Source organism: Dasypus novemcinctus, chromosome 7 (genome assembly GCF_030445035.2).
Source record: "Dasypus novemcinctus isolate mDasNov1 chromosome 7, mDasNov1.1.hap2, whole genome shotgun sequence".
Classification (NCBI taxonomy): Eukaryota; Metazoa; Chordata; class Mammalia; order Cingulata; family Dasypodidae; genus Dasypus; species Dasypus novemcinctus.
This window is the reverse complement of record NC_080679.1, coordinates 122,654,644-122,680,053: the sequence shown is the minus strand read 5'-3', so window position 1 is coordinate 122,680,053 and position 25,410 is coordinate 122,654,644. Positions and strand designations below refer to the sequence as shown.

At 39.0% G+C, this 25,410-nt stretch overlaps 1 protein-coding gene across 3 annotated transcripts; it reads right to left on the bottom strand.

Moving 5' to 3' along the window:
• Positions 1-2,049: 2,049 nt before the first annotated feature.
• On the bottom strand, positions 2,050-24,458 carry INSIG2 (insulin induced gene 2). Of its 3 annotated transcripts, XM_058301108.2 has the most exons (7): positions 24,335-24,400; positions 20,292-20,401; positions 18,736-19,111; positions 12,936-13,060; positions 10,165-10,331; positions 9,885-9,984; positions 2,050-8,791 (listed from the first exon to the last, which is right to left on the bottom strand). In XM_058301108.2, exons 3-7 carry the CDS (start codon positions 18,977-18,979, stop codon positions 8,750-8,752), a joined length of 678 nt encoding a protein of 225 aa, XP_058157091.1. In that variant the 5' UTR covers positions 18,980-19,111; positions 20,292-20,401; positions 24,335-24,400; the 3' UTR covers positions 2,050-8,749. The 3 variants fall into 3 exon arrangements, with proteins under 3 accessions (XP_058157091.1, XP_004458094.1, XP_012380400.1); XM_004458037.5 differs by lacking the exon at positions 20,292-20,401 and having other exon boundaries at positions 24,335-24,458; XM_012524946.3 differs by lacking the exon at positions 20,292-20,401 and having other exon boundaries at positions 24,215-24,336.
• Positions 24,459-25,410: the final 952 nt, after the last annotated feature.

Here is a 25,410-nt window from a genome sequence, read left to right as displayed (position 1 = left end):
TCCAATGTCCACAGAGAAAATGTGGAATGGGTGTGGGAACGGTAGCCATGGTGGCTGCTGGGTGTGGGGAACAGGAGGAAGAGATGAGATGTGGAGGCGTTTTCGGGACGTGGAGTTGTCCTGGATAGTGCTTCACGGACAATTACGGGACACTGTAGATCCCCCCAGGGCCCACTGGATGGAACGTGAGAGAGTCTGGGCTATGATGTGGACCATTGACTATGGGGTGCAGTGATGCTCAGAGATGAACTTACCAGGTGCAATGGATGTGTCATGATGATGGGAGAGAGTGTTGCTGTTGGGGGAGTGGGGGGCGGGGGCGGTGGGGTTGAATGGGACCTCATATTTTTCATAATGTAATTAAAAAAATAATAATAAATAATTAAAAAAAAAAAAAACCCATGGAACTGCACTAAGAGAACCCAAGTTAAACCATGGACTACAGTTAATAGTACAGTTACAAAAACGTGCTTTTATGGATTGTAACAAATGTACCACACCAGTACAAGATGTCAGTAACAGGGTGGTATAGGGGAATCCTGTATTCTGTGCATGGTTGTTATATAAACCCACAATTTTTTAATTTAAAAATTTTTTAAAAAGAATGTCACATAAATGGGGAGAACTTTTAACACTTCTTATGAGCTGAGTCTTTTCCATATTATTGCATTTAATGTTAACCACCCTCAAAGGCATCTCCATTTTATAGATTGAGGAACTTGCCCAGGGTCCCAGTTTGTAAGTCACACAAGCCTGATCCAACAAGGCCAGTGCTCACGTATGATGGGCCACATCAAAAACTCTACCGCCCAGCTCTATAATCCACAAGTCTCTTTCAGACTGAGCATTTTGAAAAGGTCAGAAGTCAGAGCTTGTGAAGATTCTGTCAGATTTCCGTCTGGGACTGAGCGTGTGGAGGCCAGGTCGAACATCTGATACTGAAAGAGGCTTGAATCCAGGGCATTGATGGACGGAATGCTTTTGTTAACACTATAGAAATCCAGATTCCAGGATGTAGTAACATAGAAACATCAATCTTCCTACGAAGTCCTTCACCTTTCTACCTGAAACCTAAGGCTGCCTTCACGTCAGCGACGCCTGTGGGGCCAAGTCATGTATTCTAAGTGACGTATTAGAAATCTATTGGAAATGCATACAAAAAAAAAGAGTCACAAGCAGTTAGAGGACTTGCTGAGACATTAGGCAGTAAGGAGATGGGGAGAATCCTTGGGTGTTGGCGGGAAGCCAGAGAAGGCTTTGAAACCCCCATTCTGCCATTCAGAAAAATGTGGCCCTTAGTAGTTGTGAACTGGGGTCAGTAGCCACAGGGGTGTTGGGAAGAGGCTCCTAGGAAGAATGGAAGAAACACTTAACTCATTCCCTCACCCTCATTTCTCCTTTTTTGATGATAGGACAAGATGAAAGTGAACGCTTATGTCTTTCTCACCATTCCAGAACTTGGGTATGGAGTGTGTAGTGTATTTTTAAAAGGCTGTAATTTTGTGGGTTTTTTTTTTCACTTTACCACCTAAAATATATCTTTTACTTTTCTATAGTTGTATTCATCGCTAAGGAAGGAAAACATTCCAGTGGGAAAGGAGAGCTGCAGAAACACTCTACACCAATTGTCGCAGGTATCGCCCAATGGTCACCCATTCTCCTCTCCCTCCAGGGGAAGGCTCACATGTCCCAGCCCTCTGGCAGTGAAGCAGGGCCATAGGTTAGTTCTGGCCAATGTGCTGAGCAGAAGTGAAGTGTATAACTTCCGGATCCAAGCACTGAAGAGTGGGTCTGAGAGCCCACGAGCCCTTTTCCTCTGCCTAACGACTAAAGAGGCTGCATGTCTGCTGCAGGGCCACCATCTGCCATGGAGCAAAGCCCCATGCTGTACATGTCACGTAAGTGGGAAATAAACCTGGTTATGTCAAGCCACTGAGATTTCAGGGTGAATTTCTTATTATAGCATAGACTATCCTAACATACCAAACAAGCTATACATTAATGAAAACGAGTTCCCACGTGCAAGTCAGATAAAAACATCAAACAATGTTTAAAGATCACTAATTTATTTTTTGTGGGGGATAAAAAGACGATGAACTTGACTCAACTTTATTATGAATTTTACATATATTCTGGAAAGATTTTCATTACCATATACTGACCTGCCTTCTCTTGGACAGGCACGATCTTAATACAAAGTAGGCCTGGGCATAGAAAATTCCATGAAGATTGATCTTTATCAACATCTTTAAGCTTCATCCTAAATGTGTCAGGCTGCAGGCTTCCCAAGACAGGTGTGTAGAGACTGCACACCAGCTGCTTCCAGCAGATCTTAAGTGATGGGGTAGAACTTTTTCTTTCTGTACTGTCCTGTTGGAGGATCTCAAAGTTTTGTACAAAGCAAAAATAATTGTTTTTTAAAACAGAACTGTCACTGTCATACTTTGGCTAAGAAGACATTCCTAGGTGATGTAGGAGTGACGTGGTAACTTTGAAGGGAATAAAAATGAGTTTCACTAAACAGCAGAAACTCCTAGGGAATGCATTTTAGAAACTTTTCTTCTAAAACAGTTTCAGCACTGGGGTTCTTTCTTTCCTTTGTTTACTCAATTGTTTATCACAGTGAATCGGTCCATGATCACACCCTGTACAAGTTTCCTCAAAAAGTGTTTCTAAAAGAGAGAGACAAGTGTCGCAAATGGAACAATAACAGGCTTCCTGTTTTTAGAAAAATAATAAAAAGGATTCTTTTTAAATGGCGATATGTTTCTCATGTGCTCATCACTGTTAAAAGGCCGCCTTCAGCAAGCCCACTGAAGGACTGGCAGGGGCCCAAGAGAATGGCACAGTTGCACTAGAACACAATTTTGATTGGGAGTCAAAACTGCCCTTTGTCCACAAAAATACTCAAAGAAACTGCAACCACGGAAATGGTGAAAGGGAAAAATTGTCCATATATGGCAATCAGTTTTGACATGGGGCTTATCAATAGCCCAGTCTTTCCCAGGCACATCATTATCTATCTGATCTGCCAAATCTGATACTTAACAACATTGTCTTCAGAACGGCTGACATGCCCTGGAAAAGTCTATCTTGTAAATCACAAAGAAGGATGACAGGTTTCACAGATTTCATCAGCGATAAAAAGAGGGGAGGCATAAAGGAGCAGACACCAGTATCCTTGCCAATTTTTACTGAGTCCAAGTAAGAAACCATTGAATTCTTAAGCTGTTTATCTCAGTTCCTAATGAAACTGAATTTGTGGAATGTAAAGACAAATCATCAGCAGATGACCTGATTTTATGGTAGGGAAAAAAAGTGGTGGGAAGGCTGAATCATTTGGGCAGATCAAATCAAGCTATAGCTTCTCCCTCCTAGCCCAACTCCATATAAATAACAACAAAAAAGATTTTTAAAAAGAAAAGGAATGCACAACTACACTGCAAAATAAGGAGAGGTCCCCTCTGTGGGCCAGAAATGACAAGAAATCCCTGAAAGTAAGAAAACAGGAGCAGGCTGAGGAAGGGAAAGCACAGGACCAAACACCTCCAAGAGAAGACTTGCTAAAAATGAGAATGGCCCCAGGGATGCTGTAAGCTCAGAGTGGCTGATACCTGGAGCAGGAAATGCCCAGGGAAACTGATCTGATGGGTTTGACCCCACTCCAGTGGAAGCAGCTTGACTGACCCAACCCCTTCTTGCTTCTCCTACTCCCTAGACTTAGACCAGAGACAGCAATGTAGGAGCTGATGTGAGTGGTGATTGTGGACCCTAAGTCTGGAGAGGTATAGCCGTTTACCCAGGGCAGAAGACTTGGTGGCTGGCTCTTCCCAGAAGCATAGACGCCCTTTCCTGACATGGCTCCAAACTGGCTGTGGGAACCAACATGATTTTCACGAAGGAACTGCAGGGAATACCAAATAGAAAAAATATTCATAGAGTGTTTGAGGAAAGCCAACACATGAAAAAGAGTCACTACATTTAACAAATGGAAGAACTTACACTCAAGCAAATATTTAATGGAGCAAACAGAAAGACTTCAGGAGGATAATAATTAATAGCCTCAGGAAATACACAAATGCCAACACACTGCATAAGAAAACAAGAAACAATTAGAGATCTTGGAAATACAAATGGTGATCACTGAAATTAAAAACTCAAATGATGGCCTGAATGCAGAATAGATACAGATGAAGAGCAATTCACTGAGTTGGAAGATCCAGTTAAGTAAATCTTCTTGAATGTAGCAAAACAGAAAAGCTGAGAGAAACAGAAAAGAAAAAGTCAAGGATCTCTTGAATAGATGAGTTTTAGAAGAAAAGAATAGAGAAGGTGAATAAAGGAATACTAAGAGCAATGACAGAAGAAAACTTCCCAGGATTAAAGAGATGCTTTCTCTGACTAAACAGGACAAATAAAAGAAAGACTCACTTCTAAACATATTGTGATGAAATTTTAGAACATTTAAGAATATGGGGAAAAGAAATAAAAAAATTGTAAGGGGGGAAAGGGACTCTAATTAAAATCCCATCATAATCCAGCCATCTGGGTAAGTATTCTACTCAAATGGTCAGAAGCAATAGAGATAAAGCCTTCCTCTCCACCTCTGAGTGGGCCTCTGAAATCATTCCAGGTAACCTCAGTATTGCTATTAAGATCTGGTCACTCAGGCCTCAACCGCTACTCCATTGCTGTTCATCTCCATCCACTTCAGTGAACCATGCAGTTTTTGGATCCCATCCTACACCTCGTCAAGCTCTAGAAATGTTCCAGTTAAATTCTTCTCAGACTACAAACCCAAGTCTGTCATCCTTACTAGTAAGGAGGTTTTCTAATCTCCTTAAGACCAGCAGTCCTTTGAACTCATCCCATTCTCTCCTGTTGTCATGTCAACATGGCTGATTCAATTTCCTTCCCCAATTTATCTGAACCTTTATTAGGACCCTCAATTAGTTTTTCACATAGCCTGTGCCAGGCCTATCAACTAATCCCCAACTTAAATCAACCTGTTCCATCATGGATGGTCTGACTCCTGGGCTGCTGAGCTCACTTAGAGAAAATGGCACAGTCATGTTGGTTGGTTCCTCCACAAACATCTTATCTCTACTTTTATCTGGGTCTTCAATGGCCTCAAAAGTTTCTAGCAAGTCTTTCTTCATCTCTACTCAGTTATTCATTCTCAATAATGTTGTTCAAATCTCCACACTTCGTTCAAAGTTCTCTAGCTGCACCCTGCTCCCCTAACTTCCAATAAATGACTCAGTATATGATCAGGCTGTCCTTAATTATATTTTGCAAGGAACTTCATTACCATACAAATATATTAAATGCTAAGATGTAACGAGTTAGAGAAGGCATTTTTTTCAAAATAAAATCATCAAAAATCACATCTATCTCTAAGATAAATTAATCCTTCTAACTGCTCTCCAAAGTACAAGTTACCCACTGCCTGAAACTTCCTTCTGTCTTGGCTTCATCCACATCCCTCTTCTCTTGCATTTTTCCTCCCACGTCTGACCACACCACATTTACCTCCTTCACCATCTTCTCTGCCAACATGCTTGTATGCCTCAGATCTCTACACTTCCTGCCATAATATGCTCTCCAGGTAAGCTCACCTACTCCTATGGCCTCATTTATTATTGCTAGAAGCTGATGACTCTCTCATTTTCATCCAGTAACTCAGTCTCAAATATCCAGATATCAAAACAAACTCAACTTGAACCATTCATTTGCTTCTCCATATTCCTCTTTGAGCTTATAGATACCATCCACCAAGTTTCCCAAGATAGAAAAATTGTCATCTTTGACTCTTCCTCTTCTTTAACCTTTCTACCAAGACACCAGCTCAGATTTTCACTCGAAAATGTATCTCAAACTGTTCTTTACTCTTCATTTCCAAAGTCACTTACATACCTCATCTCTAGCAACTAGACCTTCCCCTCCTATCTTACATGAATCTACACCAGCCAGTGGCAAACTGGCTGTTCATTAGAATCACTTGAGGAATTTCAAGTTTATCAGCGTTTCTGGCATGGGATCCGACAATGTTGTATGTGATTTCAATATGTAGCCACATTTAAGAATTTTCCAGAATTGAAAATCTATTGAATGAGCCCACAGATAGAAAGTGCATACTAAACATCAAGCAAGAAAAAAAAAAAACGAATCTACAATTAAATGAATCAGTGTGAAACTGGAAAACCTTGAGGAAAAAAGAAAAACATTTCAAAGCTCCAGGAGTCAAAAGACAGACTGTCTACAAAGGAAAGAAAATTACACATATAGCAGACTTGTCATCTGCATCATTAGATGACAGCAGACAAATGAGTTAAAAGAGCAGAAGAAACAGAAACCATGAACCTAGAATTCTCTAGCCTGCTAAATTACTCTTCAAGAACAAAATAGACTTTTTCAGACACACAAACCTAAGACTCTCCTATTTATTCACAGACCATCACTAGAAGAACTACCTTACAAAGAATATCCTTCGTTAAGAAGTGAGCCAAGGGGAGTGGAGGTATGCAGTGATACTGACCAAGCCTGATTCCACTTAGAAAACACAAGATGTGTGAAATGTATACACGACTGAGAGGTTCCAATGACCCCTTAAGACAAAACAGCTCAATGCCAACAAATAAATAACGTTAGTAACGAAAGTATTACCAGGGCTCTGGCTGGTAAATTTTCATTGTTTTCTCATGCTTTTGTAGAATTTAGTTTTAGTTTTCAATTGTCCAATTTCTACAACTTTAAATAATAAAACCAAGGAAGCATTCCCAATACAGCAATGTTGAAAAATGCTTTCCCCTTCCTTTCATTGCAAAAACAATAGGTATTCTTTATTAAAATAGTTAATCAGAAAATCAAAATGATTTTTTTGGACATAATTCTCTTGTCTTGTTTTCTCGATAATCTGAAAATTATTTAGGTACACCAGTGACAATCACTTCCTTTCCCCAGTACTATACTTAGTTTCCTTTCATCATTTCTTGGTAAATTCAACCACGCATGTTAATCTCATTCAATTAATCCACAGTACTATATTCTAAAACTTACCACAAGGAAGAAATAAAAGACTCTTAACCAAGATGATAATTATATATTTAATACATCTTGCTTTCAACAGCAATTTTCAAAGTAAACATATCATAGACCTTTATAATTTATTAAAGATTTTATAGTGCTTACAAAGTTGATTCTAAAAATATACCTTATTTGTTCTAAATGAATAACATTATCTGGAAGGTAGAATAATAAATTATAGTTGTATGTTTACACCACCCTAGTTAAGGCCATGTACATATATTCAGTATGAAATCCTTTTAGGATTTTCATACTTTCAGTCTTAAAACATAAAAGTAGATTAAAGTTTGGCATACAAGGTTTCAGCCAGATAGAGTGTTTTTTTAAAAGCTGAAAACAACTACCTGACATTCTAGGAGAGCACAAGCACATGCACATACATATATACACATACACATTCTGTCATTCACTCCAACACACACACACAGAACACAGGAGACTTTGCCCGAATGTATCAGACAATTGCCATCAATTTCAGAAATAAAAACTGAAAAATTACTTCAGCTAAGAATGGGTTCCAACCATATTTAAATGGCTCCAATTGCTGAAAAGATATGCTCAAAACTGCTCTCAAGATCTTTAACATGCACAGAATGCCATCACAACACATTCTTAAACAGACTTGAATTATTCAGTAATGAACAAATAAATACAGAAGAAGTTCTGTACCCATCCATTCCCCAGACTGCATATGATTAAGGTTGTAAAATCCAGGCATTCCACTGGCAATAAGTCCTTTGGCCCAATCCAGCTAAAGTGGTTTGCTGCCATATAATAACAGAACACAACAGAACTAGGAACTTCATTTAGACTGTCTGGGCTTTCTTATTTGTTCCATGCACATAAGCAGTGGGACATTGGATTACAAATGATAGCTAATATCATTTTACACTTTGTGGCACCGCAGAAGGTCACTTTGTATCTCTAAAACATATATTTATTCAGGCTAAATTCTCTAATGGCCCTGACTTTTAATTATATATACTCTTCCAAATTTAAACTCAAACAATTTAATGCTAATCATCTCTCCTGGTCATCACATATACTTTCAGTAAAATCTCTCTAAACAGAAAATAACTCTTTGGATTCTCTCCAGTTATGCAGGCTTGAAAACATTCTATGGAAGTTCATAATATCATAAAATACCCAATGCTCTCAGAAACATTAAAACAGAAACTAGCCATGGTTAGGGCACCCTTACTCATACTGCTGTGATTAGAAAAATAAAAAGGCACAACAGTAAGTGAAAGAGAAAACACCAGCTTTCCATTTGTGTGTGTGTGTTTTGGTTTGCCCTTTATTTCACTATTTATAACTTGTTCAAAGCATTCTTATACTCTGCATGACAGGAATAAAATATTTTGGCACATCAACATTGTGATAAAATGTATGGTATATTTAAAAATTAATTTAAAAATGTCACCTAATAAATGTGTGTTTATAATGTAATGCATATATATTTTACAGTTATTGAAGTCAAATACATAAAGATTTGCAACTGATTTACAGATGAAGCAATCACAGATTGCAATAATATATATACAATCAAGAGAAGAACTGCATCCTGGCAATTTTACAGTCTAAAATTTTGTTGGTATATCTATCATTTACATGCTCTTTTCATCTTTTTTTCTGTACAAAAGATATATATACTTTGCCGCCTTCATTCCTGATGAGATTTTTCCGTGACAACTTTACATTCATACTGCAAAAATTAAAGGGTTGACAGATTAGGGTTTATTCTTAAAGTAATTTTCCAATAGTAATTTTATAGCTAAAAAGCTATAAAAATTAATACTTTATTAATATATGCCCACTCTATTCCTCAAAGAACCTTAGAGTTACACAGTTGTTATGATTAAATGACAAATCTATTAGGGACAATGAAAATTCACATTCTAGAGGTGACAGAGCCATAGTGAAAAAAGGCAGGAGAAAGACAAGGTTTCTGCACTACAAGCAAATTATAATAGTACATGATTTAGATCACGACTTTAGCTAAGAATGAGTTTAAGAATAGAAAAGACAGAAAAGAAGAAAAAGGAAGCAAAATAGGTTTCTTTGCACTCTCAATCAAGCAAAAAAAAGGTCATGAACTTAAGCACAGGATTGATGTAGTGAATTCAGGTAATTTTCTTTTTAAAAAAATCTCTTTATGATTTAAAGGAAAAAAATCTACTATGTTCGCTGAAGCTTCGAGTCAGAACAGTATTTTTAAAATATAGCTATAAAAATGTATACCCACAATTCAAAATAAAGGAAACCAACCACAGGCTTAGGATAATTGTGGGGCTACACTATAAAAAAGACAGCAAAGTGAAACTCTCAATTTTCCTAGCTGGCTATAAGAGGAAAGCAGCAGCACTCAATCATGAAACTGCTGTAACCTCTGAATGTTACCCTATGACCTCTGCCACCCATGACTGCAGTGACCATCAATGTCCTTTTCCTTCATAAACTAAAATGATCAAATGTGTTTATTTGCTGGGGGCATTTCCAATTTATGTGCTTTGCAGCAATGGAGTTATTAGTAATGCCTCTACTAATCGTCCCTTTTTGATGACACAGGAAACTATTTTAAAATTTTAAAATTCTCATATCCCTGTTTAGACAATAAATCATATCACCTTATCCATAATACTAGTGGCTTTTCACTGGCATTTAAAACAGAGCTCACAAGAATGCTGTCTTCACAAATGGCTTTCCCTCGGAGAAGAACAAAACTTCCCTCATTTAGATAAAACTTGTCATAGAGCTCATTAAGAGAAAAATGACTAAATAAATAAACATCAGCTTACCATTGCCAGTTGTCGACCAATGTTTCCCATCGTTATGCCTCCAGCAAAATATATACATGGTAACCAAGAACGAACATAGAGAAAATCTGGAGATGTGTATCTAGAATGATAGAAATATTTTCAATGACCCTCAAAGGAAGTACAATGACTCTAAGATAACTGCAATGAAAATCAGTTATTCTGTAGATTAAACTGGCTAACCCAACTTTAAAATCTCAATTCTGAATTTAGTTATCATTTATTTATCTAGCCAACAAGCACCAAAAAGAATGATACTTACTGATAAACACCATTATAGACTAGCAGTTGAGTGACCAAGGTTGCCAAGAAAGCAATTCCTACTCCAAGGCCAAAACCACTTCTAGATCTATCAAAAGTCCACCACAGTCCAATGGATAGTGCAGCAAGGGTGAGAGACAACTGAATATTGTTATCAAAATCCACTTTCTGAGATCAATGTTAAAGAGTCAAATTAAAACTTGTAACCAAATAATACCAACTTATTATTTTTCTAAAATAAGAGATGTTACTATTCAGAAGGGAATTGTTATTCTAGAGTGCATTCACGCTTTAAATACAATATATTAAATGACCTGTGATTAAAGCTGTCTCCAGTATTTACTGAAGATACATGGAGGCCATGACACTTCATTAACAGATCATACTAACCTGTAATCCCTACCCAGAAATAACAGTCTAGATTCATTCCCAATTATATGATCAGGCCTATTATTTAAGAAATGCTTTCCTTGCTTTAAAAAAAAAGTATCTGGAAAGTTTCAGAATACAACAATTGCTAAAGAAACACACTTTTGCTAAAAAGGAAACCAATATTACTTCTCAAACAGGTTTAGAATTACTTGAGAATCAGACAGGAACTTGAAAATAGAAGGGCAGACAGCTATTAGCAGGGTCCCACATTCTCTCTATGATTTACTGACAGACACATTTTATAATAATGCAGTTCAGAAATAAGAGGACCAAGGACACAGTATCCCTTTCTATTATGTCAACTGTTCTAGTTTTAATTTGTTGAGGATAAAGCCTTGAAGTGAACATTATCTTGCAACCTGCCAAGCTATTTTAGTGCCTCAGACTTCCTGCTCTAAAGACAGTTTGTTCAAATGATGTTTTATTTCCATCACCTACTTAGGCATTTATTCACAGATATACAGCCCTTTTCTATTCTAAAATCTCTGGGCAAAAAGAAGCTTTACAAATTCAATTTTCTCGTGTCTTTGCTAGAGGACTGTACTCAAGGAATTAATTTTAAGTGTCATTAAAAGGGCATTATCTATGTCCCAAAGGCCACATCTTGGCTCTTCAATTATAACCAGCTCCCTAGGAGGTACTAGGTAACTCACCAAACTAACTGGTCATGCTATTAGTACAGAGAAGAGAGAAGCCTATAAAGCCATTTCCCATTTCCTTTAACCCCCTACTGTTTATCCCATGCTTCCATCTACATCAAGCAGCCTGAACACCAAGCTTGCTTATACGGCTCAGCTGCTAAGGGCTATTGTGGACCACTCCCTCAAGGTCTTTTTGTTTAAGCTTGGTTTATCAAAAAGCCTAGAGTTTATGGGTATGCTCTCTGGAAAAGCTTTTCTTATACTTTAGCTGGTATTACACCTAAAACTCCAAAGAAATGTTATGAGCTCTGGTTTTCTGTATACATCAAACACATCACTCTTGTAATGAGATATTAACTGGGTTACATCTTTGCTAACTAAATTAACTTCATTAAGAGTCAAAGCAAAAGAAGGAGGCTTTCAGGGAAAAGAAGTAAAATATACCTATACAAAAGAAGTACTATGTGATGTTCTAAAGTCTAAGTAATAATATTAAAAGTCTACATATACATTTTATAAAAGTTTTGGATTTTCCTTAAATAACAAAGAGGATACCTAAGACTGCTATATTTAAGTATTCCATTAGAGAGAAAGGAGTGACAAAAGGCAAAAAAATTAAATTAGAAATACAATGTTTTGCAAATTCTAGAAAAGGCTATTTAAATATGTCTCCTTAAAAAAGCAGAAATCAGGGAAGCAGATGTGGCTCAACCAATTGGGCACCTGCCTACCCCACGGGAGGTGCCAGTTTCAGGTCCCAGTGCCTCCTAAAGATGAGCAGATGCCACACTCACCCCAAGTAGCTAGATGCTACACCTGCTGCAATGAACTAAACACCTAAATGAGCAGAGTCACAAGCCAGCAGACACTGCAGCCCACGGGTGGACACTTTTAAATGGGAATTAAGGCAGAGGGGAGAAGGGAAACAAAACAAAGGCTACTCCACCCTTCTAGACAGGACACTATCAAAACACTCATTAACTGCCAAATAAAATGACCAGAATCCTCCAAGGATCAAACTTTAAAATATGTACCTTAGAAAAAGAGTTCTTTTTAGCCAAGATCTAGGTTGGATAGTTCTACTTTTTCCACTCTGAAGAACATTACTTGGTTTATTGGTATGACTGAAACTAGTAAATGACAGCCTGCCTTTCAAAAAGTAAACAGTATCACTTCTTTAATGAAACGAAACAAACCAGGCCAGCAGGCAAGCAGGTGTAGCTCAGTGGTTGAGTACCTGCTCATATATGAGATCCTGAGTTCAATCTCTGATCCCTCCAAAAAAACCAAACAACAACAACAAAAAAAAACAGTACCTGAAACCACATGTGCTTATTGGCAAATCTTACATGAAGAAAGAGAGGAAGAAAATCTTTTGAAAACATATCTGCTTCAATCTTAGAATTATCAAAACTATATGGAAGTACTGAAGCAACTTAATTTAAGGCAAACATGTACATTTTTAAAATGTGCATTCTCTAAATGATATTGAAGAACAAGGATTTAAGTGAAAGGTTATACCTTGAACTATAATTGCATAGCTGCTACGGTGATGTTTCAACAATACTGTTCAGGTACTTAATATGACTAAGTGTGCACATCACAAATGGACAACAGCGAAGGTGCAAAAGGCTGTTTAACCTTTGGTTTGTCGGAAGCTGCTTCGTTATTACACATTTCATTACAGTGTAAAGGATACGGCACTGGCATGATTTATCCCAACAAAGACGGCTACACATCGCATGACACTGGACCACTCTCTTTTAAATTTATGTGGTTCTCCTAGATGCCTGTCTATGCAGGGGTATAATAACCCAATCACCGCTGTGGGGAAAAAAAAGAAAAAATTAAGCTGTCTCCAATGTTGTACTGGGAACACTTAAGCTAAAAGAGTTACCTCAACACCGATGCATTTTAAAGATTCTTTCAAAAAGCTCTTGTAAGTTACTTAACATAAAACACTGACGTTTTCAAACTTACCTTCCAAAAGAAGAAAAGAGGGTGACACCTCTGAAGAAAGCATTGTAAACGATGATAACAGTATTCTAAATTGTAATAGACAAAACACCATTGAAGTGTAGGATTCAGTTTAGCATCAGGACTAAATGATTCATGCTACTTTTCTACTGCTAATATCTTTGAGAATTGAAAAGCATCAAACCAGTTAACAGTTTAGCAAGGTTGTCTTTAAGTCACATAACCATGAAACACGCTATTAAATGCCACAAATCTAAAGAGACATGAGAAGCATAAGCAAGTACCACAAGCTCACGGAACGTATGTTCTGATGGCCTTGCCCCTACCAGCTTCTCTGCTCACTCTCCTGGGGCTAGAGCCTGGTCCTGCTCTCCTCCACCTGGCCCTCTCATGAGACCGTATGTCATATTACCAAAGTAGGGAAATGTACAACAAATAATGACATATGACTCCTTTTGCACGTAGAATATATGGAGAAAACATAGTCTAGAAATTACAAATTGCTTATTAAAATTAAAATTCACTGTTAAAAGGGAAGAAGAAATAATCTTAGTTCATTTCTTAATTTTGGAAAGAGCATCCTGAATGCTAACTGTGTAATTAATGAAAAATAACTGTATACAAAATGTCTACGTTGAGACCCAAAATATTCTCAGCCAACTCAACATAAATACTTGTCAAATCTCAGCATTTAACAAGAAGATTTAAAAACAAAAACAAAACAAAAAAAAAAAACTACCCAATGAACCAAAACATCTCTCAACAAAATTAAAGGAAAATGTACTTCCACAGATTAAATTTAACAGGAAATAGCTAGGCAGCTTCGAGTTGCTAATCTTCCTAAACAGAATGATTATGCTGCCATTCTGGTAATAAAGACACAACTGTCACATGAGTTGGAAAGAAAGTAGAAAATGTCCAGTGCTACCTCGGATGCATCATAAAATTACTGTACCAAAATCTAAGTGTCTGAGGGTCAGAAGCCTCTCCCTGGCCTGGTATTGGCTAGCTATATCTCATAAGCTATGCATTCAGTCTTCAAGGAAAAATGGGAATCAATTAATATTAAAAAATCACAGGCTAGCAGACCAATGGAGCATCATTAGAAAGAGGCTGCATGCCCACACTTTCATCTGGTGGTGAGATGCTGAAATAATGTTCATATTTTCTAGTCCACAAAACTGCAAAACTGAGTGGTCTTGCTGAGCGTAGAGATTAACAATGAATTTCAACAATGCAGAGTAGCTCCAACAACTATTAATAAATTTAAAAGTTTCATGGCAGTGGATGTGGCTCAAGCAGTTGAGTACCTGCCTCCCACATAGGAGGCCAGGTTTGGTTTCTAGTGCCTCCTGAAAAAAACAAAAACAAACAACAAGCAAAACAAATGAACAAACCAACTCAGGGAAGCCAATGAGGTGCTGGCTTCCCACATACGAGGTCCTGGGTTCAGCCCCCGGCCCCCCATACCTCAAAAAAAAAAAAAAGTTTCACATGATATTCCTATTTCAAAGACTACTCTAAAATCCTCTGAGATGAACTGATAGCATTGCCAAAAGTCTACACAATTAAAATGGAAACAAGCGTGTCTAACAGTTGAAATGTATCTAAATGAATATTACCTCTTTTTTTCTCAAGGGGTCCTGAAACTAAGTTCTTCTGTCATCCATCTCTCTCTCCCCTCCTCCCTTGCCTGTTGCTGAGTAAAATCAGCTAAGAGCAGGCATTCCAAGTCAATTTTCCTTGGCAGTTGATGCCATAGGTAAAAAATTATCACATAGAGAATACTGACGTGTGCAAAGATAAAAATAAGTAAAACTGACTATATTTTTATGCATGTGATGTCAGATTCCCAAGTGAGAGACAACTGAGGAGAGAAAGCACAAACACAAAAAGGAATTTAAACTGCCATGCTGCCAACCTTGGGATTTGCCAATAAAACTCAAATCCATTGAGTGTGCATGGTTCTCAACTGCTCAGTGAGAGGGAGAATTCGAGGAAGCTTGTCACTTCCCATTACGCGTCTTTTTTCTTTCCTTTAAATAAAGGCATGGCAGAGTTGGAAAGCAACTTCGCTGTTTGAGAGCTCAGTAGAAGTGTGCCTGAGCTTCTTCTCCTCCTCCTCCACTTTCTTACTTGTACAAGAGAGACTTGTTAAAATCATGCTCAAGTGAAATCATATGCAAACACAGCCCTGCTTAATCAGATACTCCTCTGTTGCAAAATCACATTTCTTGTGATGGTGTCAAGTTATTTCCCAGTGACTTGTTACCAAAGACAAAAGAAGTTTGTAAACTCTATTGTTACTTTTTCACAGTGGTGTGTTGAATGCAGTGATGTACAAAAAGGAACAGTCAAATCAAACAGTTTGCAAGGAAGGAGCGATGACAGAACCACTCAATGGGATAAACTCTTTTTGGAAAACCTTGATATGATAAGGCAATTTTTTCATTCCCAAATACGTTAAGCCCCAGGAATGGTTCTTGGGAGGTACTGGGGAGTTAGAAAGAAAAAAAGAGTAAGACATGGTTCCAGCCCCTAAGTGACTTTTTATTCTACTGAGAGTTCACAGCAACAATTACATGCAATAATGTGCTGGGGCCTAGAGGGCCCAGTGGGGGCCCAGTCATCTTGCACGTGTTGCTGTGCTGTCAGAAACGCCCTCCCAGGAGAGGTGAGCTTCCGGCTCACCATGTGAATGGTCTGGAAAGGGCATTCTAATCAAAGGCGGTGCTAAAGGAAAAGCAGGGACAACTGGAAACACCAAGAATTACCAGGAAACTCCAAGCTTTACGCTCAAAGGGAGTTTCAGGGTCCAGAAAGACTCTGAGGAAGATAAAAGTAGACAAGGACCAGATCATAAAGAGAGTTGACCCTGCAGACAACTGGGGAAGCTGGAAAAGGCAATCAGATATTGTACCAGAGAGGTAGGAGATGCTCTTACAGCAATGAGCATACAATACCTGGGGGCAAAACCAGAGGCAGAAAGAGAGAAGACTTAAAATTCCAAAAAGAGTGGTTGAGGGCCTGGACCAAGAAAGAGACAGAGGAAGGATGTAAACCTTGGAACTGGATGTAGGAGGTAAGAGAGAGGGGAGTCTTACAGGGCTCTCCAGGACTGGGGAATTGAGTGCACTATCTCTTGAGTGTTGGCTTGACAGGAAAATCATAGGATAATTATCAGTTTTCCTGGCCTATAAATGACAAGAGCTACTAACGTAGAGAGTTCTGAAAATGTTTGCCAACACAGTACATATATATATTTATATATATACAGACACATACATACAAACTCATACACATGATGTAACTTACATTGTTTACCTCTTTTTCCCCTTGATATTTTCCCTAAAATAAAGGGGGTGGGGGGGAAGAGAGGCGCAGATAGGGCAAGAATCCAGTTTCCATCTTTGGCAACTTCTACAAATCTGTTATCTTCACTCTCATTTACTAAACACCATGACTCACCCAACAAAATCAGTAGCAAAGTTAACTGGATGGAATGTACTGCTTTCTGAAAAAATACCTAAACAAGAAATGTAAATGCAAATTCCCCAAATGGAAAAGGAGGAGAGTAAATTGGTAAGAGTGACAAACCTAGTTGCTGGGGAAAGGAAGGGAAATAAGGACAAAGTAGCTGAAACACAGAATTAACTTTTAGAACTTTCCTCCCTACGTGTGCATTTAGGGTGAAATTGCTCATATCCCAGGGACAGAAGGACCAGGCAGCAGCTGCAGCCCAAGTTCCTCTCTGTAACGGAGATAAAACGGAAGCTTAAGCCAGTACTCCTGCCCCAGTCCAGACATGCCATGGCATTTAATTCACCTCTGTCTAAACCAGCCCAGCCTGGCACCCAGATCAGAGGGTTGGAAAGAGGCACTCTGAGTAGGAGAAAGGGTGAGCAGCTCCCTCTTTCCCCTTCCCCAACAGGTAACAGTAGAGCTCAGCCTAACTGTTCCTGGCTCTGGGACTCTGGACTCATTGATTTCCTATCTTCATCTCAGTTTCTTCATCTCCCCCAAATAGGAATAATGCCAACCATCTCTCCCCCAGCGTTGCCCTAAAGATCCTGGGGTTAAGGCATGTGCCGGCATTCAACAAATAACAGTTTCCCTTGCCTATCTGACCTTTCTTTTGTCTATCCTAACAAGGCATGATCATCCAGGTCCCAAGGAGCTTCTAGTAGTGATCAGACAACATCTATAACATAGAAGAAAATAAAGGAAGGACTAGAAAAAGTTCCTGGGAAAACTTGGTTTTCTCTTCTGGATTTAAATGAAAGGATAAGAAGACCAGTAGATAGAGCAGTGATAAAAAATAATTTATGCTCTTTTCTCTTTGTCTTTTTGAACTATTTTGCCTCTTCTCTTGGAGAATGAAAATAAAGCTGGAGAAACTAAGAAGCATCTATTTTATGATGATTTCTCTTTTAATGTAAATATTGCAATAGTGAGACATAATACATAAACCAGACTGAAACCTTCCCACAACAATGCCCTTCTATTCATGTGACAGGATTATGTAATTGCCTATAGTATACTTCATGAGGTCATTCTAAAATGTCTCGTAACTTACTTCTCATCCTTCGACCTCAAGCTCTCAGATGTAAGCCAAGAAAGACCTATATTACAAGGTATTTATGTATATTAAGTATGAGACACCAAACAAACATTCAAAAAAGCAAGTTTCTCTCTCAATCAGAATTCTCTTCTACCACATAATTATTGTCTCCTCTTATTTTATTACACAAAATATGAACAATCTGTTGGTCTCAGTCATCAGAAAAAGCTAAAGAGCTATCCATTATGGAACCTCAGTATCAATAAAGCATTCTGAAATGTTCTACTTTATCCAATATGCACTACTTACTACCAAAAAGATCTAAAGTAACTAATATGCTAAAGATGATTTGAAGTAAAGAGCTCTACCTTACTGATCTCTTCAAGTAGTTGTTATTCTTAAGTTACAGTTAAAAACAAGATACCAAGGGGGGAAAAACACATTAAAAAATCTGAAATTATAACATGAAGCTTTAAAACTTCCAAGTATTACTCTACTTCAAAAATAAGATCATAACATACACATCAAAACCTTAAAACCAAATAGTGGTGCTCATCATCAAAATAACTTAAAATAATACTTTTACGAGTCAAGGTAAAGAACAAAATTAAGAGGGTAAATACCTTCCCCTAGGAATCAGGATTGTTTTTTGGATTAAATTTTTAAAGTTCATAATTCAGACACAAGCCAGATACCAAAAAGTATCACTTACTCTATGATTCCACTTATATAAATCCTGTAATAGGCACAAATAGTCTGTAGTGACAGATTGTGGTGGTAGTCACATGACTGTATGCATTTGTCCAAACCCATAAAACTATTCACTTAAAACACATCCACTGTATTGTATTTAAATTATTCTTCAATAAAGCTGATTTTTAAAAATAGGTACTGCTCAGACAACACCCACACTATATAGCCTATTTCCTTTCTAAGCATAATTGAAATATCCTTGACATACCTGAAGCTGTGCCACAACATGGTGGTACCCACCATGCTGAAGAAAAGATGCTTGCAATCACATCAGGTGGAAAGAGGGTCACGTTTCTCTGAATCTGAAGCAAATTTAATATTAATGCAAGAAAAACTCCAATCAGAAACAGCACTACTCCTCGAATCATTAAGTTCACACTCCGGCTAGTGATAGATGAGATATATGGGCCACGCTTTTTGGGCCCAGGTGATTCTGTGTCTCCTTCCGCCATGGTTTCATAAGTTCAATAAATGAGCCCAAAAAACTCAGCTTCCTAGCTGAAGAACTCACTGTCTGTGAGTCAAAGCAGATTGACGTTTCAATAGTATCTCATCTTGTCCTAAAATAGGACCTACCAGAAATCCTGCAAGAAAGAAGAAAAAAGAAATCAATGTGTGTCTAATACAATTTTCCTGATTTCAAAATACTTAATGTAAAAGGACAAATAATGAAAGGACAAGTTAGTATACTAATTCATTTAAATTGGCTGAATAAGAAGAGATTTAAAAAGTATTTTTTAGGAAAGCAGACTTGGCCCTGTGGTTAGGGCGTCCGTCTACCACATGGGAGGTCCGTGGTTCAAACCCCGGGCCTCCTTGACCCGTGTGGAGCTGGCCCACGATCAGTGCTGATGCGCGCAGGGAGTGCCCTGCCACGCAGGGGTGTCCCTGCATAGGGGAGCCCCACGCGCAAGGAGTGCACCCCGTAAGGAGAGCCGCCCGCGCAAAAGAAAGTTCAGCCTGCCCAGGAATGGCACCGCACACACGGAGAGCTGACACAAGATGACATAACAAAAAAATAAACACAGATTCCTGTACCGCTGACAACAACAGAAGCAGACAAAGAAGAACACGTAGCAAATAGACACAGAGAACAGACAACTGGCGGGGGAGGGGGGGGAGGCGGGAAGGGAGAGAAAAATAAAAACATATCTTTAAAAAATAGTAAAAATAAAAAGTATTTTTATGTGCATGAGGCAATAAAAAAGTACTACCCTTGTGTTAACTAGGATAGAAAAGGTGACCTGAGAGACCTAAACGTTAGAATAGCAGTAGAAGCAGCTTAGCACCCTCAGAGAAAAGCAGAGCAGGTTATCTGAGTCTATTCCACTAGAATTACGTTTCTTCCATCTAAACCTCCAAGCCCATCAGATATAACAAAGTATTTTTACTTTATACAAATTCAATATTTTCTGACTGAAAATGTTGTTTTTCACAATAAAATATGATTTGCTAATGAGGGCAACTTCTACAGGAGAGCTAAATGGTATGCTTATATATTTGAATTTCTGCACAAAACCACTCTACGAAGGATAGGCCACCACCCAGTCAGCCATACATTCCTCAATCATGGAAACCACACCTGACAGGGACTCCCCCAGGGCCACAAAACATAAGAGTACAGTAACTCTAATCTTCAAAATAATCCTAAAGGTAGGTATTATCATCCTCATTTTACAGATGAGGATACTAAGTCAAGAGACTTATGAACTTGCTTTATGGTCAGAAGCATAATGATATACAGTATTGGAAGTGGAATTTTACCTCGGGTCTGACTGATTCCAAACCCATGTTAATGCCTTGAGCCCTTATTCCACCCCAACTCCCCAGGTCTTCTTTATTGACACGTGGGTCTATATAAGAGGATTTGGTTGCTGAAAAGATGGGTAGACATTGATTATAATATATTCTCCAAATACTAATGCCAATGCAAGCAGGCAACTATATAAGAGTATAAAACCATGCAAAAAAAATGTATAAACACCTTGAAATTTTCCTTAAAGGTACTAGATCCTTTAAAAGATATTTTAAAAGAAAAAAATCAAATGGCCAACTTATACACGGTATGAGAAGAGCTGACTCTTCACTTCCCAAATGCCCAAAAGCCCAGTAGACACAGCAACTGCCCTCTGCCATTCTAAAACAGCTACTAGAGGACAATTAGTATATGTTTTAAGTAATTTGAATTGTTCCAGCAAATCATTCCCAAAAGGGAATGTATGGCAAAGGATGTTTTTTGGGAACAACATTTTAAAGCCACAAAATAACTTCGATTTTAAAAGGGTACTTCAGTTTCGCTAGCCCTTATCACATAATCACTCACCAGTGTTTGTCAAAGGGCACTGGCATTTTGAGCAGGACAATTCCTTACCGTGGGAAATGTCCTAAGCACTGCAAGACACTTAGCATCCCTGGCTCCTGCCCACTAAAGGTCAGCACACACCATACATCCATTTGTAATAAGGAAAAATGTCCCCACATATTTCCAGATGTCCCCAGGGAGATGTCCTTCCACTGAGTGTCACTGATTGCTAGAGACTTCTTAACTTCTCTTTCAAGGCTGTTAGAGACTTTCTAAACCGTTTACCTTATTCTGCCACAGTTCTTTATTCAACATTCCTGCCAGTGCTTATTTATAGTTTCCTACTTGAGGAAAAGTTTTCATTAAAAATAACAGAACATCTGTGTGGTATTTGTTTGAATGAGATCCAAAAAGCCAATGAAGTAACTATATCATAATACAATAGTATATAATTACTGGAGACAAAAATAAAAGTTAAAATTATTTAGAACCCCAGTATTCTAAAATTTAAGAAATGTAAGGGAAGTGGGAGATCATCAATTCCAAGGGGAATGAGAGCCCCAATCAAAAACAAAAAAAGTTGTACATTTTTCTGGGAAGAGAGAGGCACAATTTATAAAGGTACTCAAAAAAGCCAACGATCCAAAAGAAGTTCAGATCCAATGAACTAACAATTCTCTTGTTTTGCTGCCAAGGCAAATGAGACCCAAAGTGATCAAGGGAATTAACAAGTTCAAGATTGTTATACTGATCTTGCTACCACAAACACATAAAGTGAACTCCTTGGAAATGACCAGGCTCACCAAAGGGATAATAAATTCCACAAGGCCACTCACCCCCTACAATACAGCAATTAAGTTTCTTATAAAACATGTTTTTATAATATTAACCACACACAGAGTAGGGAAATGGGTATTTTAAAGGGAAATAAGTATCTCTTAATTAAGCTTGTTTTGAAATTTGGTTTTCTGATTATATACTGATATTTTCTTAAAACTAAGTGTGCATACATTTAAAAATTTTTTAAATATCTGAGTCTTCAAAATTAAAAAAAAGATCAGAAAAATTTGGATTACTCAAGAAATAATTCACTGATCAGGGAAGAAGTCTCTGTAAAAAATACTTTTTAAAGGACAAAATCTCAGTAAATCCTCGATAATACCCTGCTAAGTAATTAGGTATTTTTAATCCCCATGTTATAAAATAGGTTAAACAATTTTCTAGAGTGGCAAAGCTAATTCCAGGTAGTACCAGGACTAGAGGCAAGAGTTCTGAGTCCAGTGCCAGAATTCTTCCCATTTTCACCACCAGGTCTCCATGTTTCTTTAAGTGCCAGGCAAGAAACAGTTTTTAGATTCATGCTGATAAAACTACTGGCCATACCAAAATAATGCTTTTTTCAACAAATGACAAAGAAAAACTTGCCATAGGAAATGAAAAATTCTACTTTGAAATCTGACCTACTGTTTCTAAAAAATACATTACTGAACAAAAGGGAAAATAGTTCAAATAGTTTGGATAGATCAATGACAATTCATCAGTACTGGAAAACATATTATTCTAGGTGTATGACTGCCTGTTGATTAGGTTGATGTGATCACTTATAGATGAATAAAAGAGGGTTATAAGTGATACTGGGCTTTACAGAGGAAAATCAAAGTTTATGTTTGCCACTGAAATGAATTTATGCAGCAGGCATTGGAAAACAAGCACACCAATGAAAGGTCCTAGTAACTTTAGGAACCCGCTTCATTTTAACCATTGAAACATTCATTAAAACCAAACAACAAGAACATTTCAATCATTGTTAGTCAAAGAATACATTTGCTCCCTCATATTACCCTGTCCCTTGAGGCACCTAGGTCAGACAGGCTACTAAATAATAAAGTTAAAGTACTACTTCACATCTTTTTCACCATGTACTCTTTTAATTAGAGTGACAGTCTCAAAATAGCGTGTCTACTTTAGAATAAATACACTTAAATCAATAAAACACAAACAAAAGTACACAAATGTGAACCATAGGCTAGGGACACTAAAAACTTCTAGGAAAAAAAAAATAGACGGTTCGCCTTACAGCCACTGCAACTTATCTTTCCTCTCAACCAAATACAGAAATCATTAAGCAAGCAGTGTTCACATCCCACTACTGCTTTGAAATGTCAAATTTCAGCTCCTAAAATGGCTAGTCCATCTTCGAGAATAATTTTTTGATACAATGAGAACGCAGTCTTTAAATTACTGAAATGCACTTTATCCTTTCCTTTTCAGGAAGACCATTTGCAAAAGCAACAGCTGTCAGCTTAAAAAGAATCAATTTCTCTCAAATGTGCATGATTTTACACCGGATACGTTCTGAGAACTATCACAAAGCATACTACACTGACCACAGTGTCCAAAGAAAGGAAAAAAAGGGGGGTGGGTGGGAGAACCTAATACGAAGGTGACATGGCTAATATTTTCCCATGGGCCCCCTATGAGTGGGATCATCCCTTTCATTCATTTTCATTCAGTGGGTATCACTAATAGGGCCAAACCCCCAAAACTGGAAGCAAAAGCAGTCTAGCCACTGCTTGGCTGCCTTCCTTCTTTTTGCAACCAGGGCTGGTGCATGTCTTTCCCTACAATCTGGAGAAGTGATACTGACCCCCACCGGTTTCAGTGGCCCAGCTATCAAGGAATGGCCTACCCGTTCCTTCTTAAAGCATTTCCTCCTCAATTCTACAAAATAACAAACTCTTCACAGCGTAGTTCCCTAGCCTATCTAGCTAACACCATACTTGAACAACTTTTTCCCAACACTAAGAGATCATCATCTCTTTAAGTTTTACTATCCCACCCCCCGCCATTATTCACAATCTTTTCCTTTTCTAGGCTGCCAAATCCCATTAACCCCCAAAGTCCAGTAAACTATCACCAACCGACCTCCAGGCCCAGGCAAGAGTCCTCTTTGACTGACCCACACCCCCACTCCGCAGGTATCCGACTCCAAAATGCGAAAGTCCCACTCCTCAATCCAGGGTCACCACAGCTTTTTGCGAATTCGAAACTTACTGCGCTACATACCATTTGGATCTACCACCCTCCCAAGCATGACCTCCCGGGCCCGCTTACAAGCTTCCCAAGCCCTGACAGCTGTGCTTGCAAGCGCGCGGACTTCCACCCATCAGCCCTCCAGGGCCGCCCTTCCCGCCGTCCTCCAGCCGTCTTCACGCTCGGACACCATTCCACCGTCCGCGGAGCCTCGGCCTCTGCTATAACCTCTCCCCGACCCCGGCGTCCCCTTCCCCACCTCGTGGCCCTCCAGGTAACCGGAGCCCCTCGCCCTGCAGGCCCCGGCGCCGGGTCTACATCCTCATCTGCGAACCTGGCTCCTCGCACCTACCACCGGGATTCCCAGCCTGCAAAATCCCAAACAGCTCCTTTTCTCAAGGACCACTCCCTTCTTCAGGCCGCTTCTGTCAGCACTCGGTCATCCGCGCTGCGCCGGGGAACCCCAACTTACCCCCGCCTCCGCCATCTTCTGGGACCGGCCCCTGCCCCACCTCCACAGCTTCCTCCTCCCTGCCCACCGCTTCACTCCTCCTCTACTGCGCCTGTGCGGCCGACGCGGCCGCTATCGGGCAATCGGGGAAGAAGGGCTTCCGGTTCCTGCAGTCACTGGTGGGCTGGCTCCCGAGTCGGGGCAAAAGGGCTTCCGATCCCCAGGAAATGGGTGGGTGTGGACCGTCAAGTTGATGGGAGGCTGTCACCTCAGCTGGTGTTTGCTGACCAGGGAGTTGTGAATTATGACGGGTGCAGAGCCCATGTGGGCGGTGTAGGAGAATCGTGCAGCGACTCACAGACTCCGCGGAAAGGCGCGGCCCTCTACGTGTCCCTCTCTTGCGAGCAGAATTGCAGGCCCTGGAGCGCAGGTCACGGGTTCTTCCTACTGAAGAAGTAGCTCTCTGTGTCACCGTGCTTTTGCTGGACTTTACCCTCTGCCCTCTTTCCTTCGTTATTAGTCATAACCTCTTGGGGATAAGAAGCATGGTTGATATTTCTCGCATCTCCATCCCACAGCACTTTATGCGGTTGTCTTTGACAATCGTTCCCAAGGACGACCAGGTAGAAAGATTTACACAAAAATGAGGAAAATACAAAACCTTATTATTATTCTTTATCTGTCAGAAGAAGTACTCTAACCATTGTTTACCTTTGACTCTGAAACTACGTTTTTAGAACATGAAAGAACCCAGGTGTTGTGAACTTTGCATGAACTTTAGTTGTGAATCAGTGATTCCATCTGCAGTCAAATGCTCTACCACTGAATCAGAGATTCCGTCTGTTCCCAAACAGACCATCTAGGTAAATGACGAAAGGACATTGGGAGGAGTTGTCTTCCTTCTCTGAAATGGAAAAAGGAAAGAAAATTTTAAGGAAAACACAAAACAAAAATCTCTCTAGAATTTATTACATTACTGGTCTATTCCATTTTTTTTTCCACCTTTTTGAATTGCTTAATCCAAAATAGTTTATATATGGAGTCAGATCAGAATGGTCTAGAGGAAAGTGTTGCATGAAACCTAGGCCCAAAATTAT